The 19500-nt window shown below is 39.7% G+C and overlaps 1 protein-coding gene across 2 annotated transcripts in view; it reads left to right on the top strand.

The window, feature by feature from the left end:
- Window positions 1–19500, top strand: part of nfatc3 (nuclear factor of activated T cells 3) — a 62620-nt gene that overhangs the window by 30811 nt on the left and 12309 nt on the right. For both annotated transcript variants that reach the window (XM_004067396.4, XM_011492734.3), the window contains exons 4-9: window positions 10064–10263; window positions 10637–10809; window positions 11132–11272; window positions 14295–14350; window positions 14474–14600; window positions 16801–17868. In XM_004067396.4, coding sequence (XP_004067444.1) covers window positions 10064–10263; window positions 10637–10809; window positions 11132–11272; window positions 14295–14350; window positions 14474–14600; window positions 16801–17868 — 1765 coding nt within the window. The remainder of the gene's footprint in view (window positions 1–10063; window positions 10264–10636; window positions 10810–11131; window positions 11273–14294; window positions 14351–14473; window positions 14601–16800; window positions 17869–19500) is intronic.

Genomic DNA, 19500 nt, shown 5'->3' with positions numbered 1-19500 from the left:
CTACTTTCCTAAACTCACTGAATAATAGAATTTACAATAAAATAATTCTTGTTGCTTTTTAGTGTGACCTTTCAACGTCTTGTTTAGCTGACCTGCTTCAGCCAAATTCCCTTACCACTTCTTTTTTTTTTTCAATCTGCCAATAATTGGTTTAGTATGTTCATAAGGCTTCCACCATCTTTGATTCTTATTTCATGCTCGTTTTCCGGTTTAATCTGTATTTTCACATAAACATGTTTGTTCAGAGATACAATGCGTATCTTTGCGCAGAAGAAGGGGGGGAATGGGAGGTGAGGGTATGTAGGCCTATGTGTTTCTTTGATCTGTTAGACAGTTTAACCCTTTTAAGGTTTGAAAATCACGTTCATTTTCTGTAATGCACTTTTTACTGCTTTGGCATGAAAAGTGTTTTATAAATAAAGTTTAATTTGAGGATTTAGCATTTAGTTTTAAAATACATTTGTTTTTTTGTTTTTTTGGGGGGGGGGGCATCTTGACATAAGAGGATTCTTCTAACGATTTAAAACCTGAACTTATTTTGTTTCCATTGATATTTACTTATTTGGTTTGATTGAACCTGTCCGTTTATACTACGTGTTGATGTGCTATATTGTTATGTGCTATAATGTTAGCAAAGTATGAATAGTGGTATTTCACTAATCACACACACATGTTGCCACTTTACACCAAATGAACTGCTTCCTTTTACTATGTCTAGACAGACTGCATATGCACTTGCCCAGCAGGTTTATGAGTGACTTGTTGTTTGTAGTAAACACCCACGTTTCTGTTGCTTTACGTCTGCTTCTTCTGGTTGCCCTTTACAACAAAGTTCTACATTTGATTTCTTTAACCCAAGGTGTCAGACTTGTTTTTGCAATACTTAGTTAACCTCAAATACCATGGCCACTTTCATGTATCATTTTTTTTTAAATATATTTTTTGCACTTTTAATTAACGAAGATCTCAAAGTGTCATGGGTATATACAGCTTACTTTGAATATTTTTCAATAGTAGGATTTTGAGTTTGAGGAAACCTTCAAGTTATTGAAGGGAAGGAGCCACATATAGTCTGATCATGTCTGTTTGTGTTATGGTCACAGTTTTTCCAATGTTCCTATGTTCCTGGTTCCAGACATTCCTTCCTTTTCTTCCAATTAGAGGTCGTTTTCCTCTCCGCTGCCACCCAATGTTTGCTTGTTGAGGGAGTTTAGGCCACCACCCATAAACAAAAACCAAAACAACAACAATGGAGTGGTAGAGCCAAAGCATGGTGGCTTCAAGAGATATTGGAAATGGATCAGTAGAAAAGTATACATTCTATTATTTTTATACTGTTAAAACAATCTGGGCTTATTAGGGAAGCTGGTTATGAAAGTAAATGTGCTTTTTGTCATACAAGCACCAAATTTAGCATGGAAATACCTTTGGATCCCTTCTTTCAGAAAAGCATGTTAGCCAAAAAGATAATTCAAGATTAAAAAATATATTACATGTACATTATATACATATAATAGTTATCTTTAGGTATCCCTCAAGTTTAAAGACCAGACCAGCACATATTAAACATTTTAAAATGGAGCAAATAGATATTGAAAACACTTACAACAATTGAGTGCATGTCTTTACAAATGGCAGCCATTTTGATTTGGGATTTTTCTCAGGCTAACATACTTTTCTTAAAGAAGAGATCCTTGGGGACATCTTGGTTCATGTACCACAAAACGCAGGATTTGTCTGAAATATCAGCCTAACTGACTCTGCTAATTGAAATGATCTGTCTCGAACAGGATTATAATAATCTAGAATGTTTGGAACAACTTGGATTTTAACTGTCATAATACATTGAACTCAATTTGATGTTTGTCTTGTGCATCGGGACAACCAATGAACTGACCTGAGTGACTTTCATTCAGTGGTTTAGCGTGAGCTGTTAATTCCTTGCAGAATGCCACAGGTATTAGAACATTTAATGTTCACCTTTCCAATGCAAATCTGGAATTAGACAAATCTATTTGAAGTTGCAAACTGAATCTATGTGTAAAATTATGCAAAACATCCTCTGAAAATAGGATAGCATTAAAAAATGAGAATTAGAGTTCATTTTAAATTAATTACCGTACTTTTTTGTCATTGCTCTGTGAGCAAAAAGTACTTAAATGTGTATACTCACCAAAAAAGTTACAAATAAATTGGCTGATCAAGCTAAATTAAAATGATCATAATAAAGGTAAAAAATAATTCCAAACAATTAGTTGGCTATTTGGGAACTATCAGCAAGCTTTTAGAGAAGAAAATAGGAACTACATGCCACTAAAATTTTGTCTAATCCCAGTAGAGAAAAAAAACTTACAAGACTGAGATTCTAGGGTGTAAACTTTTCCCTTTTTTTTCCTCCCTTTTTAAATTTTTTTTTTTTTTAGGATTTCACAAGCACGGTGTCGCATCATGTTATAGCAGCTGTCTGGGCTTGAGGACAGTTTCCTTTTTTGACCACAGTGTTGCCCAAGCCGGTGTTCTGCTGTGACGCTTAGTCAGCATGAAATGAAGAGGATGTCTAAGCTGTGGGGAGAGCCCATTTTCAGATTCTAAAGATGTAAAAATATATGGTGGCTTTTTAACTGTATGAGGAAGAAAACTAACTTCTTTTAGGAAATGTTTTTGTTAGTTAAGCTACAGCCCATCTGACCCCTGCACTGCACAGTTAATAACAAAACCAATTTGAACTAAGTGGAATACCCCAACATGCATTAGGAAAATTGAAGCCACTACATGAATGTAGTAACTACATTCACTTACTACATTGTAGTTAGTGAAATAAAGGTGTAACATATGCTGGCAGTGTGGAGGAAATACAGCAGGTCACAGACTTTAGATAATGATTAAGAACAACAAGTTTCTGTCCTTTGTGTTTTATTATTTAACCCGTTTTTTTAAAACATCTGTGTGACATTTCACTTAGTTTACTTCCTCAGCTGAATGTTTTCTTAGAAAGTGATTTGATACTCTGAAGGAAATATCTGAAGACTGTTGGCAGGAATCCCTGGTGTACAGTTTCATCTACTTTTTAAGTTAAAATAAAGATAAATGTGCTCATCTATTTTTGTTTGTCTTTTTTTCCGTTTTATTAATACATTTTAGTACACATTTAGTAAAAAGCCAAAATAAATTCAATTATGCAGGATTTATCATGCAACCACATTTCATTCAGGTTCCAGTGTGATTATTTTTCACTTACAACAAGAATTTTTCATTTCAACTGGATGTATGAATGTGGTGTTGCAGCGTGTGCGACACCAGTTTGGTTTGAATAAACTAGTAGAGCTGAAGGAGACTGATCAGGTAGAACACCGAAAACCTATAAAGTAAAAGTTAAGTGTGGCAAATCGATCAAAACCTGTTTTACCACAGGGGTTGTTCTCTATTTGGAATGCAAACTTTACACAATCTTTTTTCTTTGCCGTTACAAAAAGAGGAGTCATTGTGTCATTTCACAGTATTCTTTTTTTATAATATGGCAAAGTTTCTACATATGTGACTGACTGTTTTTGCCATTTCTCTAACTGCTAACTGCAAATATAATCAGTCCACCTGTTGCTAGGAGACATATATAAATCCAAAGCCTCACGGGCTAAAGGCTGAAGTATCCTTTGGCACATTGACCAGCTTATTGGAGTGCTGCTGAACCCACACAATTATAAAGAGCCTCTCTGGCATTGGCATTTTGGATTCAGATACAAAGACAGACATAACAAAGGCATTTTTAGACTAGGTGGACATATGGTCTCTCTAAACGAGAGGGAGCGGCAAGACTAGTGATTGAGAATGAGTTTAAACAAAAAAGGCAAATCTATTCAGTTTTACTTCAACTATATATAGAAAATGTGCAGTTTAAAAAGGTTTTAAAGTTAAATAAAATGCAGCTATAAAGTTTGTGATAGTGATAGAAAATGCAGGTCTTCAGCACAGCTGCATAATTCAGTCAGTTAGATGCATTGAATGATTTTGATCCCCAAGCTGGAATGTGTGTTCATGACCCGATTACAGTTTGGTTCAGCCTCTGTCACTCAATCTGACGTTTTCAACAGTCAACAAGCCCCCTTTAAAAAAAAAACAAAGATCTCTCTGTGCTTCTGTTTTATTTTTATTTTTGCGTGATCTTTTTCTCCATCCAGATGTTCCTGTCCCAGCCTCACACTGTCCCATGTCTCACACTCGCCAACACTGTTCCAGCAATCAGGAGGCAGTGATAATAGTGCAGAGGCATAAAGTTTACTGAGTTTGAACTGGTCTGAGCTCGTGTTGCCTTGCCCAGAGGCTGTATTTGATATAAGGACGTTGGGCTCTCGTGTGTTTTAATTGGGCTTGGGGCAGGGTTAGGTAGCGGCTCCTGAAAATGTGCGAAGAACAGAGCGAGCTACATGAAAGAAACAGGAAAGGAGGAAGACCACGGAAAAGGCATAGAAGGAACTGAGTCGGGATCAGCCCAGCAAGGCCATATACAGCCCTCATGCTGTATACAGTAAACGTTTCTAAGTGTGTGCGAGTGGGTTTGTGCATGCGCCTGTATTGACCTTGTTTAAACAAACAGTCAACCAGCCCTCTGGCTCTCGTTGCCCTCCCCAGTGTGCTCGGCAAACAGCGAGCTTGTGTTAGTGTTCTGTGTGTTCATGGATCCCATGGTGTCACAGTGCAACACCAGGGAAACCACTGCTGGAAAGAAAAGGCCCCTCCTGCGACCTTGACCACCATTTCTTCTCTTTCTGCATTTGTTGATGAATCCAGGTTGTACACGGGAGTCGCACACACGCTAGACAATTTTATCCACACACAGACACTCTCACACATCACAGACCTTTCCATTGACCACAGTTTACACCAGCGTTTGTGCACTTAAATCCTCATATTCTGACACTCACCCTGTCTGACACGAGCTTTAGAACTGTAGTCTACTCCAGTGTGGTGCTTACTTATCCACGCACACACACATGCTCACTCCAGCATACACACAGGGAGTCTCGCCATGGCAACAGCTGAGCAATACAGAGAAACAACTTTAGCATAGTCAGGCGCTTGCTGTGAGAAAGTGTCAAGTTACGGCCCAGAGCTGGAGCAGAGGTAGGTGAGAGGGTAGTACAGGGATAGAGAGGAGAGAGTGACAAATGGTAAAAGAAATGGCAGCGAGTCGAGAGAAATGTGAAAAAGAAAAGAAGAAAATGTTTATTATGGTCTGTAGTTGATGTTAGACCACACTCACAAAGGCATTATTTTACTGTATAAAACTGGAAATGCAGCTACTCTGAATTTGAATATACCCCAGTTTCTGGAGTATAATTCACAAGAGCCAAGAAAATGCATAATAAAGAAAAAAAAACTAAATGTAAGTCACTCTGGAGTACAAGTTACACTTTTTGGAAAAAAGTACAACACTTCTGAACAAATCTGCCAAGCCCAGCATAAACTGTGTTCACAACAAACGCGATTCACACGCCAAATTTGCATCAGCAGCCTCTTTTTCGACCGATAAATTCGGTGCTCAATGCTCGTCCAAAAATGTGTTTATAAACTTGATGCTCCAAACACTTGTGGGAGAAGCTATCGTCAAGTTTTTAGCCTCATCGCTACAAGAAAGCATTGAGTGTTTATTTTTTATTAATAAAGCACAGAAGACGTTGAGAGATCTGGTTTATTATATTTTGAAGAGCTCTACAAAAATGTCAGTAAGCAGGTCTCCATGTCTGGCTTCATGAGACCATTTAGTCTTTTTTTTTATATATATATATATATATATATTTTAATGGCGATCTTTACCATCTACTGCAGGAGCCAGCATCTGAATGATGGCTTTCAGATAAATTCCGTGTCGCTGTGACCCAATTTGATGACTTGCCGTACCGTATTTGTCGTTGGAAGGAAAAAATAAAAATGTCTCGATGCAAATACAAAAAATATAAAGTTCAGGAGGTTCTTGCAAAAGAGATTTTGAATCTCAATGAGTTTTTTATCCTGGTTAAAAAAAGGTTAAATAAAAAAATAAAGAGAACGATCAGATTTTCCTTGATATTCGTTATGGACGGCACTTCTTATGCGTTGCTGTTGATAGAAAAATACTGATACACACCGGCAGTGCCCTCTATTGATTGTTAGCAGGAGAGATGGCTAAAGAGCAACTTGTTATTGGGAAATAACAAATATAAGATCCAATATTAAATTTTTTTTTAATATTTCATACATCGCTCCTGAGTACAAGTTGCATCCCTGGCAAAACTATGCAACAAAAAAAACCAAACTCAATTTATAATCTGAAAATTCAGTCCTGTTTTTATTATGGTTTGTTTATGCACGTATGCCAGGTTGAAAGGTCCTTTTCTCCCTTACCACACTAGCATTATTACTGGCTCAGTGGAACAGATGAAGACCAAAAATAAGTGGGACTTTATTTAGTGGAAGCTGAGTATGTAACCGTATACAGCGGTCTTATTTTAAGGGAAAGGCTTTATCCTAAAGTGGATCAGATGCTGAAAGTCAGAAGGTAGTTATGTGCCTCAGCAAACATAAGGCTGAGTCATGTGACCGTTTTTAATGTCCCTGTGGTTTAATAAAGAGCTGTATTTTTATTAGGCCTGACTTACTGTTGCCTTTTGGCTCAGATCTCTCTGCACGGGCCTAAATGGGAAGAATTAAAAGTGCGATGACCACCATGCTGAGGCATTTCACACCCAACCTTAGATTTTGGAGGTGGCGCAGAGATGACTGAGGAATGTGGAACAAGTCGAGAGTGTTTGTTCATGCAGAGAAGCGTGGTGTGTTTGTTGACATCCCTCAATGTCTGCATAGGGTGCTTTTTAGTCTTTTTCTAAAGTAAAAGTGGAAATAGCCCCACCCAAAGTGTAATTAATTTAAAATGCTTTGACCTATTTATTTTTCTTAACTTTTCTGTTTTGTTTGTAGCATTTTGGGCAAATGTTGATGTTCTCTTTTTTATCATTTTATTAGAGTTTACAGTCAGGCAAATATCCTTTTAAAATGTAGAATAGAAAATAGATTGAACTTTACATCAAGGTTTTCTGCCAACTGTTCTGTCTTTGTATTAAATAACTTTCAAAGAAAACTTAGCACAGGAAGTAAACTAAATAAAAAGATAAATAAAAAAACGGTTTATTCGTATTGGGTTTGAAACTTGTATATTTGTCCATTATTGTTCTAACTTTCTAAATTACGTAAGCTAAATTAAGTGAAAATGAGCAATGCAGTCAAATGAAAACCCTACTCTTTCTAGCTGCATTGGTGGCATGTGTTTGTTGGTGTTGCTATCACTCTTGAACTGAGTTCTCTCTTTCTGCCTCTTTAATCCGTTTTACTTGGTTGATCATTTGACTTGGAAAGAACTTTAAACTTGCTGTGTATTTTTGTCAACACTTTAGCTGTGGCTTCATGCAAATCCCTCCTATATGTGTTAGAACGTCAAGGAAATCACATATAAACTGCATAAATTGAACTAGTGAAAAATGTATTTGATGTCTACTTATTAAAAAAAAAAGTAGAAAAGCGTTTTAGATAACATCTTTACAAAGTAGTGGCAATTATAAGAATGTGTGAGCAAAACCTGTTTGAAACTTTCAAAGAATATTTTTAACTTCACCGATTGTACTTGGTCTACTTTAGCTTTTTTTCTTATTCTTACATCTGTTCTGTTTCTCAAACGCGTTCCTGCAAACACGTTCTTTGAATCTGTCTGGAACGCACATGGTGCTGGTAATAAACCTGACTGTACTTCTGCTGTACGTGTCGTGGAGCGCATAATGACACATGCACACGAGCAAACACTTTGTGCTTACCAACTTCCACAACGTGCAGAAATTATCAAGGAAAGAAGAAGGAAAACTGCCTGCGGGGATGTTGGGTTTTTGGGACTTTTTTCTGAACCCTGAAACAGTTGTCATTTACAGCCACCAGTTCCCTCAGGCAGGGTGCCTAATGACCTGTTTGGTTGGTACTAGCAACGTTTATGCTCTTATGTGGTTTTTAAGATCCACTGTGGTTTACAAAGATGGTCCTGTTATGGCTTTTGGGGGACTGTCATCCTGCTCTTTGGTGCAAATTCCTTCCAAGTGCATTTCTTGCACCTCATTTTTTGGTTTCAATTTTGACGTTCGATATTTCAGAAAACAATTCTTTAGTTGAATTAAAAACAGTTCATTATTCAACACTTTTCTAAAATATTTGAATGATGCTCTTTTGTTTGACGGCAGCGTGCCACTGGAATCAGAGCTTATTCAAATAAAACTCCAACAAAAATGACTGATGTGGTTAGTCATGCACTCAAATCAATCCATCATCAAGTCAGAGTAAAACAGATTTATAAGATCTAGGAAGGAGTGCCGGCATTCCTTTCCGGTTGGGAGTATTTGCTTCAGAAGCCAACTTAAGCCTCAGAGCGATTCCATTCTTAAAACCCAGCTGTGCAATGTAACCATCACTCATATCGGCAATCATTTTCCACTCTTAAATTGGCTTAATATTATTTCCAACAAATTTCCAAGTTGAGTTCACTAAAAAATCTGCTTTTCTTAACTCTAAATGGCACAAAGGCGAATGACACAGTAACTAGGTGAATCCCTGCAGTTTCACAGGCTGTTTAGTTTTTCAAAAGGCAGTGGCTTTTATGCAGATTCACTAGTGAACTTGTACCTGTAACTCTGCAAACATTTACGTTCCCCCTTAGCTTCTCCCCGTTCCATATAACGTTGGAATCACTGCAAAAATACCAACCTGAATTCATTTTGATTTACAACAACAATTTGACTAGATTCACATTAATAAAGTTTATGTCCAATCATTTCATCAAAAACACTTAATTTAAATTATTAGTATAAAAATAAAGGACTAAATGGGGACAGTCTCAATAAAAATATTCAGTGTTGGCTGATATTTTTATCTATTTACTAAAATTAACATATTTTATTGATTTCTTAAAAGAATTTATACATTTACCAGCTTTCTGAAAGTCAGAAAAAACTAAGAGGCTTTGTTTTGATTTGGCAGCAAGAAAGTAAATGTACATGTATTTGATTGTGCATTTATTTACGCTGCCATCCTGTTGTTTTTATGGAGTCTTGGGACACATTTCCATTACATTTAAGTCATTTAATCAGCTCAGGATAGTACCCAATAATTTAGAGGTAAGCTTTACTGTCCTGTTTACTTTGTATCTCTCATTGAACACAGAATATTTCAGCCTAGCCTAATATATCTAATCTTATTTCACTACAGGAGCTTCCTCAAAGGGCAGAGTCAGAATAAACAAACAAAAATAATAGACCTGGGCTGCCACTATCTACTAACAACAAGTTTTAGTTTGGAACATCAGCTAACCAAATGGAAGCTACAAAACGTGTTTGTCCCTCATACAGGTTTTTGTACCAGACACTCTAATGTGATGGAAACCTGCATAGGAAACAGTCAATAGCCAGCTGTGGTGGGGTTGGGGTTTGGCCGTTATGGGGTATAAACGGCAATGAAAGGCCTTGTTCTTCTCTGCTAGCCTCAACAGGCTGCTCTGCGCCTAAGCTGGAAGTGTGGTTGGTTATTGAGAGCAATATGGTGAGAGCGTGTATTTGTCGGGGGGTGCCATCCTGCCGTCACAGTCTGCCAAGCACAACATTACAACAGTGCTGGGATTGTATGGGCTGTGTGTTTTCCCTGTCCCTTCACGGAGGACAGATTTTGCTCAGTTCCTATTCTTCTCGCCTTTAGTCTGCAAACGTCACTTTTCTGTCATCAAAGACTCCGGTCTTTAGGTGGAGATTTGGGTGAAAGCACTCAGCAAAGTACAGCTGGTAGTTGTCCTTCACGGCCCACCGGTTCGGCTTGTTTTGTACTTACAAGAATGAGTTGTTATTGAATGTCTTATTGCATATTTATTAAGAATATCTTGTAGCATATGAGCTGAGTTATCTGTGACATTTCCAATGCAGTGAAACTGACAATATTTGCTTGTTTTCACCTCTCGGTGTAAAGTCAGGAACTCACATCTGTTTCTCTTCTGTCTTCTGGGTTTCAGCTCATGGGCTACAGCGAGAAGCCTGTCAACCTGCAGATGTTCATTGGAACAGCCGATGACCGCTACTTGAGGCCGCACGCCTTCTACCAGGTGCACCGGATCACTGGGAAAACTGTAGCCACGGCCAGCCAGGAAATTCTGGTCTCCAGCACCAAAGTCCTTGAAATCCCTCTACTTCCTGAAAATAACATGTCAGCCAGGTAGATGTCAGAAAGAGTTTGGAGGTTTCATTATTCATAAAGATATTTACCCTCTTTGAGGAAATCTTGCCACTTTTATGGCATTTCACAGAAATGTATAGTTAACCTCTTTAAATTGATTCCTGTGTTGGCTATGGAAGGAAAAATATTATTTTATTTATATTTTCGTGACCTCAGGCACTGAAAAAAGTTATTGGGAAGCCCTGATTTGCTTTACGATTGAATTTTGTTTTCAGTATATTTGGTTTTTTTTTTTTTTTTTTTTTATTTACTTCTGTAATGCATCTGACACAAACTGCCATTTGTGGGTTTGGGATTGAGCATTTCTAGAACGGGACCATGCAGGGCTGACATTTTCATTCTTGCCCTGCAGCATCGACTGTGCGGGAATACTCAAACTGCGGAACTCCGACATCGAGCTGCGCAAGGGGGAAACTGACATTGGAAGGAAGAACACGCGGGTCCGAGTGGTGTTCCGAGTTCACATCCCTCAGCCCAACGGGAAGGTGCTGTCTCTGCAGGCTGCCTCTATTCCTGTGGAGTGCTGTGAGTGTTTCCCAGCTAGCTGGAGGTCCAAAGTTGTAAAAATATTCATTCAGAAAACAGTGTAAAGCTTGGAAGGAAAAGCAAACGAGCTGCTGGAAGCCACACGAGCATTTTAGCCGTGCCTCTAGAAAAAAAAAGCTGCTTGGCATTCAGGAATTTGATTTGATTTGCTTAAGTCCATTCTTTCACATGCTCACATAAACAAGGCCAACCAGTTTGACTTATTTGTTCAAGTCTTTTGTAGAGACGAGTGGATCTGTTGTGATTTTAAATCCCAATCATTTGACATGTGCGCCTTCATTTTTCCCTCCTACTCTTCCAGCCCAGCGTTCAGCACAAGAGTTGCCGCAAGTTGAGAAATTCAACCTGACCAGCTGTCTGGTCAGCGGGGGAGAAGAGATGGTGATCAGTGGCTCCAACTTCTTTCCGGAGTCCAAGGTCATCTTCCTGGAGAAAGGCCCTGGTAAGTATTTGACCGGTAGAATCTGGATCTGCCCAAGAATATGACTACAGAAATGGTGCATAGGACTTTCATTAGCATATTTATTCATGGCTGTCTATTTATTTTGGCCTTAAACAGATTAGTCAGCCGCATGAGAGACGTTGTCAGCATTTAAATACATGTTTTTCTACGTGAGTTGACACAATCACCACCATCACCAAATGTTATTTTTTTACCTTCATGAGTTTGCTGTTGGTTGAGCCTGTTTCTTCTGCTGCAAATTGTTCATTCTTATCCAACAATACATTTTAATTTAGACATTTAGTTAAGTAACTAAGGCAACTCAAATAAAATTTACTGTGTAATTATTAAAACTAGACGGCTGTTGAAAGATAAAAAAAGAAGAATTTGTCAAAAGCTATTTATATCTTTAGCTTTATAATGCAGGGAAAAAAAAGTTAAGACTATTGGATATGGGCTGGTTGTTAGTACCAGAGAAGAGCTTAGTTTTTTTAAATTAATTTATTTATATTTTTCTTTCTCCAATCTTTATTCAAGCCCGTGTAACAGCCAGATGGAAATTTTAAAAGGAAGCCAATTTTTCAGCCAGTCTCTACCTGCCTCAGGTACCTTTTTGATGTTGAGAGCCAGATTCATGTTCACACATGGCAGAAAAGTTAAACAGAGTTGTCTTTGTGAGCAACTGTCATTCTTTATGGATAAGAAAAAGAATTTGCTGGGAGGGATGTGTAAAAATCCTGTGAGGCATCGCTACTGAGTCACAGCGGAGAAAAGCAGCAAGTCCTTCCACACCTCCGCTGTTGGGGGGAAAATAAACTGACTGTAAGAAATGAAGGGGAATGGATTGAAGTATGATATTGATTAGGAATGTCTAAGTGATCGTCCACTTTACTGATCTGTCCGTTTTGGAGCATTCAGAAGTTGGTAAAAGCAGGTAAATGGAAGAAAAGGAGCTGGAGGCCATTTTTCCGTCCTCTCTTAAACTTTGAAAGATAACAGCAGGTTACTTCACATCGTAAAGTTTCACATGATTTGCTGATGCAAAGAAATGGTGGGTGTGTTCCAAATTGCTGCGGTACAAACCATACACATAGGAGGAGATCAAAGCGTCGGCTTAAGAGATGTTTTTGTTGCAATAATAAAAAAGAGAGTACCGTAGTTATCTTTTTTATCCTTAATGATTCTTTTTTATTTTTGCTTCTTTGATGTTGACTTTGCATGTAAACCTGTAAATCATTTGAACTTGGATCGCTGCGATTTGTTTTCTTTTCTTTTTTTTAGTGATCACACACTGAGCGTCTTATGATGCACATGGTGAACATCAGGCAATTTTTAAATAATATTTTAGTAATTCTTTCTTTTTCCTCTGCTCTTTCTTTTATATTTGCTCATCACATTTTCCTTGACATGAAAAAAGGCAAATATATATATAAAAAAAGGAACGTAATCACTATGTTTAGGCAGAGAAAAGGGGAAACAAAGGAGTTTGAGGTTTGACTGACTTCATAATTGAATAAAAAAACCACACCAACCTGAGTTCATTTCAGCTGGGGCTTCCTACCGATGACCTAAACAAGACTTTGTCAAAGAACAAAATAAAAGGAGACTTCATAATTGGTATTTCATTTGAAGTTTTCCAAACAGGCATGTTTATACAAAAAGCAGCTACAGCCTATGTTGAGCAATGAGTCACACATCAGGGGCATTCATTCAGGTGTTGTGTAACTGTAAACACTTCATTTAATTGTACATCTTTAAAATAGATTTAAACCTTCCTCCTAATCATTTATGGACATGTTTTACAGTCATTATTTTGGTGAAACAAAAGTGTGCTCGTATCTTCTTCCTTAGAGACATCTGGGTGGGTTTGATGATCCAAGCCATTGCTTTTGCGTGGTATGAAGTCCTGTTGGTGCTTGTTGTCTGACAGAGCATGTGGGGCCCTTGCTTCAGGAAAGAGTGCAGCTTGTTGAATGTCAACAAGTCGGGCTGCAGTAATGCACCACTGTCAGCTGTAAAGACAGGCAAGGTCATCGCTCACTGGTGGAAAAAAAAGAAAGAAAGCTGTTCTTCACAGTAGAGAGGATTTCTTACATGCAGCATCAGTGGAGCCTTACTAATGTTTTCAGATGACATACTTTCTGAATCCTCTGAAGAAACTTTGGGGTTTTGGCAGAAAGTGGAGTTAAACCCCCACTTGGGTCGACATGTATGCTAGGTCTTTCTGCAGGCCTGTTGCAGTGGCATTTGGGGATGTCTAAGGTTTTGTGGAAGACGCCACGCAGGTGCAGCATCAAGAGTGAACACCGAAGTAAAAGCAGCTGAAAGTGTGTTTTCTGCAGCTTAAAGGGTATTCAGTAGGTTTGTGCTTCTCAGCAATATTTCTTTGCACTATGCCTTTAGCCAGACTTCAACTTGCGTAATTAATTAATATAAGACAGTTGAAACTCTTATAGATGAACTCAAATGTACTTTTTTTGTTTAAAAACTAAATTTGTTAACCTGCCAAGTTAAACAGAAGCACATCTGGATGTTTGATTACTTTTTCAAAACCATGAAGACCTTCCTTTATTTGGGTCTTAAAGTGACTGATTTTCTCCACAAATAATTTGATAAAAGGTCTGCTTTATTGTAAAAGTTTCACTGTGACACAGCAAAACGGAAAAAGGTAGGATTGCTGTTGCTGTTTTCGAAACAGGAACAACTCCTCTTACATTCACATCCAAAAACTGCCAAGTATTGCAGGATGTGATAAAACGGTGCAGAGTTTGGTTTGACACATCAGTCACATGCATCTTTTGCAAATGCCCACGCACAGGAAGAATTGAACAACTTTGTGATGTTTCTTATCAGCATAGCACAAGAATTTCAAATTGTTTTATTCAAATGTTTGGATCGTGAAAAAAAAAGGATCTTGAAAAAAAACACGGCAATACATTTAGTGGAAAGGTTTCCACCATAAGCCACATCGAGTGCTAGTTACGTTTTGCCTAATATTCTTTTGTTTTGGTTTTCTTCCCAGACGGACGCCCACAGTGGGAAGTCGAGGCCAAAATAATCCGTGAGAAAACTCAAGGCGTAAGTGAGGTTTTCCCCTTTTTACTGTGATTTTTGCTTAGTGCTAAATTGTTGATATAAATAAACAGTGCCACGTTTTGCGACAGAAGGTGTGCAGATCTTAATATGAAATGTATTCTGTAGTCCTGCATCGTGGTGGAGGTCCCTCCGTACCACAGCAAGACCGTGAGCTCAGCCGTCCAGGTGCAGTTCTACGTCTGCAATGGAAAACGGAAACGGAGCCAATCGCAACGCTTCACGTACCTGTCAGGTGAGCTGAAGGACAGTCATAATATTTTGACTGGATTTCAGACCGTTGATGTATACATAAGGGTTTGAAGGGATGAATTTGTGTGTCATTCAATACTTTTTCATTCACGTATTGTATTGTTTTCTGCTAGTTTAAAGGTTCTGACTGAGAGAGCATAGATTGTGTGCCACACTTCATGAGGAATCTGCCTGCCTCATTCTTTTCTGTCCACAGAGAAAGCCTTGTTGTGGCTTCCACTTAAAATATCATAATCACCTGCTAACAGATGGTCAATCTCTTTACATACATTGCTTGCTTTTGCATTGGGTTTTAGAACGCTTTGATCTCTGAAATGTTCTGCTGAGCAACCACAAAGGGCTTTTTTTAAACCATTTCGTTCATATTTGTAAGAAATTAGCATTTCAGATTTTCTTTGCCTCTCAAGTCAAGCCTATATTTTGATATTTGATATTGTTGTTGTTTTTTTTCTTGGTCTAACAACTAGTCAAACTGAAAACTGAGTTGGCGTAGGATATTGACATGTGAGCATTTTCTTTTTGCATTGCATCCCAACACCGCAGCAGTGTGTGTGCGCGTCGCATGTGTGTGAATGTGTTCAAGCAGCCTTGCCCATCCACCCACCCAGCCTTTCTGTTTGCAAGCACGCCCACTCGGCACAAGCAGTTCCTGTTTTCACCGCTGAAAGATCAGCGCAGCCTGTCAGAGCGGTGTAAAATAACACCGCACTATCAGTCAGGCCGGGTTGCTGACACCACCAGTGTCACCGGGGACGCCGCCTGCTTTATTGTGGCGAAAAAGAGAGAAAGGAAGAGAAAAACAGTCAGCCAAGCTGGAGTATTTTATGTTTCATCTCATACTCTTGTCTCACTTTGAAGAGGAATTTAAGATAATAGGAATAACAAGATTATTTGCAATTTAATGGTTAAAAGTTGTTGTTTTTTTTTTTAATTGACTTAAGTTATTTATTAGTAGCTGTTTGCAAGATCAAGGCAGACTTGAAAACTCTTGGCACAAAGTTTCTGTTAAAATAATCCCTGCTTAGCCTTTTCTGCACCTCACTGCCCCACAGGCTTTAAGGGTGAGTGGAGGACAGTCGGTGAACTTGTTTGTTCCTTTGGTGTAAACTAGGCTGGCGGGCATTTTGTCTGCTCTCCCACACATTTCACATGATTGCACCCAAACTGACAACATATGCTCTCTCTCTGTCTCAGAACCATATAAAAATAAAAGTCACCACAAGGCGCCAGATTGGGAAATAGGTTACCGATTGGCATAGTGGTACTCTAAGCTGTCAAACTAAAAGGGAATGGCCCCATTCTTTTTTTTTTTTTTTACATCATATTTATTTCAGTTGCTTTAAAGTAATCTGATGTGACATTTTTCAGCTTTAGTGCAGATGTTTTAGTGTTAAAGATGGAAGAAAAGAAGCTAAAATCAGAAGAAAATCCCCAAACTTTGAATCTTTTATGTTGGAGTTGGTAGTGGGTGCAGCAACAAAGGACCCCTGATGCAACGTTTTTTGGGTATTGCAGTTCTCGTGCTTTAAAGGCATCTCAAATCTTACCGAGTTAAAGATTGCATTTCCTTCCTCTTCATTTTTTCTTTTTTCTTTTCCACCGTATTGCACAAGAACACTTAGCTCAACTGTATTTTTTTTTTAATATTTTTTTGTACTCGCAATAAAATTGTGACATAAACGTACTTTGCTGCTGTCCTCACCTGCGGGCGTAAGAACATCTTAACCACAGCCCTGTGGGCCTGCGCACAAACACACTTCCCTGTGTTCTAAAACAGAGACGTTTTCTCCGTTTGTCATTCTGTTGCAGATACTCAGAAGAGCGCATTTATAGACACACAGTAACAAAAGAGGGCTCTTTTAAGTTGAGCTCTGCAATAAGCTCTGTTACACCCACTGTAAGGAAAAGGACAAAAACAGAACTGTCTGCTTATTACAAGTGATAGTCAGCACTAGCTTCTGTGTACCGATCTACTGCAGCAGCTTCACACTGATTCCCTGTAATAATAATAAACAGCTGTAAGAAAAAAAAACATGTTTTAGAAAACTGGAGTTTGACTAATGCTGCTGATGGACACCATGATCAGAGACTGTTTAAATAAGACTAACTCAAACATGGAGGGGCATTAACTTCTGTTCTGCTTTGTTTTTGCTCCTCTTCCTCCCCTACTTATGTCTCTTCAGTGATGGTAAAACAGGAGCACAGAGACGAGCTGGACCTCCCCGGACCCCCCATTTCCATGCCCCTAGCACATGCTGCCAGTTTGGTCCACACTCAGCTGCCTTCTCCTGAGCAGAGCCACCCATCGGACAGCCTTCTGTCCAGCTCCCCTCATGGCCTGGCCACCAGCTCCGGACATGGCCTGCTACCTCTGCCGGGCCCCTGCGCCCCCCTGAGCTCCCCATCTTTCCAGCACCTGCCTCACCTCCAAGGTCGCAGTTTGCACCACCCTCCTGCTGACTGCCACATGACTTTCCAACAGAGCTCTGGCCCCGCTCCTCCCCCTCAGCCCTTGTACCAGCCTTTGCAGCACAGCCATAGTCCGAGTCACAGCCTGTCCTTTAATGGCCAACCCAACCTCTCACCTCAGGGCTATGAGCGGCTTCCGTTTCAGCAGAGCCCCACTGCAACATCGCACCCAATGAGCATGGGCATGGTGTATCCTTCCTCCCCTTGTTCCTCACCTTCTGCATCATCCAACCCCATTGTAGGGTCCCCGCAGAACCAGCAACCTCTGCTCACGCCCTCATCCCCACACCTCCACAGATTAGGAGGTTATCACTGCTCTTCAAATTCCAACCAGGTGCCCTCTTCAGGTGGACACCCCCTCACTGGGCAGCACTCCTCCCAGCTGCAGCGAGGAATGGATTACCACCCCGTAAGTCAAAGATCAGCATCCTGTCCCACGCCATCCACCGCGCCCCCTCCACGGATGGTTGCTTCTCCCCACTCTGGACCTTCTTCTCCTCAACTCCACTCGCTACCCTACCATTCCCCGACCTCGTCTTCCCCCACCTCGGGTGGCAGCCCTCTGGGGGCCTTGCAGCAGCATTCAGGACAGCCGTCTCCTCAGGCCACAAGCCCGGTCATGAGCAGTCTGTCTCCAGCAGCAGTCGGGGCGCTGGTTCATCCTCTGACTCCTCAGGGGCCCTACCCCTCTGAGGGGGAGAGGCTGATCATCAAACAAGAGCCAGAAGACAGAGAGCCCACTTTCCGCTCCATTGGCCTGCAGGACATCACACTGGATGATGGTGAGATGTCTTTTTTTATTCCTCAAGATGTGTGAAAACCATTGACCTTCTTTTTAGTGAAACTATGATCCATCTCCTTCTAGACAACCGCTGATCCCCTAAAGTTTCAGCATTCTATTTTACTGAATGTTAAACACAGAGAAGTTTGTGTCTCAGAGAAAAAACAGCCATTGCTTAAAAATGTGACTTTTTTTGTCTCTGCATGTGTGTGATTTGCTCTTTGTCAAATATTCTTTCACTAGTACGTTGTAGCTGATTACTTTGTGCTGAGTCGTACTTGATTAGGCTCAGTTTTAATCTGAAACAGATTAAACTTCCTTTACATTGTATTTAAGTTTTTAATATTGTATTTAAGAGTTAAGATCCTGTTTGACAACAGCAGTGACCAAATATAGTGTCAAGTTTCATTAACGGAGTCGGATTATTAACGAAAATCCTATATTCTGGGAGGTAATTTGGTTCTATTAAGCTTTTGTATCTCTGGCAGTGGATTGAAAAAGTAATTACACTTTAATCTTTATTTTCCTGGAACTGGGGAACAACAAAGTATTGAGTCCTTTTGTGCCGTTTGGTACGGCTACAGCTGGAGCGCTGCAGTCATTGCATCCTGTGCGTGCTTTCGTTTGTGTAGCAGCTCTCATTTAAAAGCTCAGTAGAAACTTGTTTACCTAACAATTGAGTTTTATCTCTTAGTTTAGCATATTAATTTCCTCCTGCGCACACTGTGCTCAAAAGACCACTTTCAACTGCTCTAAAATATCCTCCTCCTTATCTGCACATCAGATCCGCACCTGTGTTTTTTTTTTTTTCCTAACCCCGGTGGCGTATTCAAATGAGCCCACTGAAGATTTAGGGTTAATAAGTAGCCCGGTGAGGCAGCGTGGGAGGGGGGATATTGTGCGTTTGCAGGGGTCAAGCTAATTAACACGAGGCTGGTGTAAATAAATCATGTGTGAAGGACCGGCACCGACTGGAGTTCATCAGTGCACAACGCTTGACAATACCCCAACAACACACAGACTCGCCGTCTCCCTTCTTTACAGTCGGATTTGTGAGTACCCCTGATATCTGTTTATCCACATATTTCACACTTCAGCTCCCTCCTCACACAACCACAAAGACACAACTGGGGGAACTCGTTCTGCCCCCCCAACAAAAGCGTAAAAAGTTTGCGACACACTTCAGCCGGGAATGTAAGATCTTTTTTGGAGCCTGTGGCTAAAAATAGCTTTCTGTGCCAGCCCAGCTCTGTAGGCCATGTTTTAATGTAGCAACAGGAAACTTAGCACAGCTTTTAGCTTTAGGAGGTCATGGCACACTCTCTAAAGTAGCTCACTTTCAGCAGACGGGTCAGAATGAATTACAAGTGCAAAAAGCCCACCACAAAGCTTTCAGAAAATCTTTTGTATTAGACTGGGATTGTGGCACTTAACTGTGGAATGAAAATGTTCAAACAGTTTTCCACTATTTTGTTGTTGAAGGTTAGAATAGAAATGAATGTAACTGTGACAAGAAGCCAGCTGGTGTCCCCTCATCAAAGTAACATATTATCATTTTATATTAAAACTTTGAAACCTGAAAAGTTTATTCTCGACTCTTTAAACGACTTTTTGACTAATATCATCACAACTG

This window comes from Oryzias latipes, chromosome 3, assembly GCF_002234675.1.
Source record: "Oryzias latipes chromosome 3, ASM223467v1".
Classification (NCBI taxonomy): Eukaryota; Metazoa; Chordata; class Actinopteri; order Beloniformes; family Adrianichthyidae; genus Oryzias; species Oryzias latipes.
This window is presented reverse-complemented; position numbering and strand designations above follow the sequence as displayed.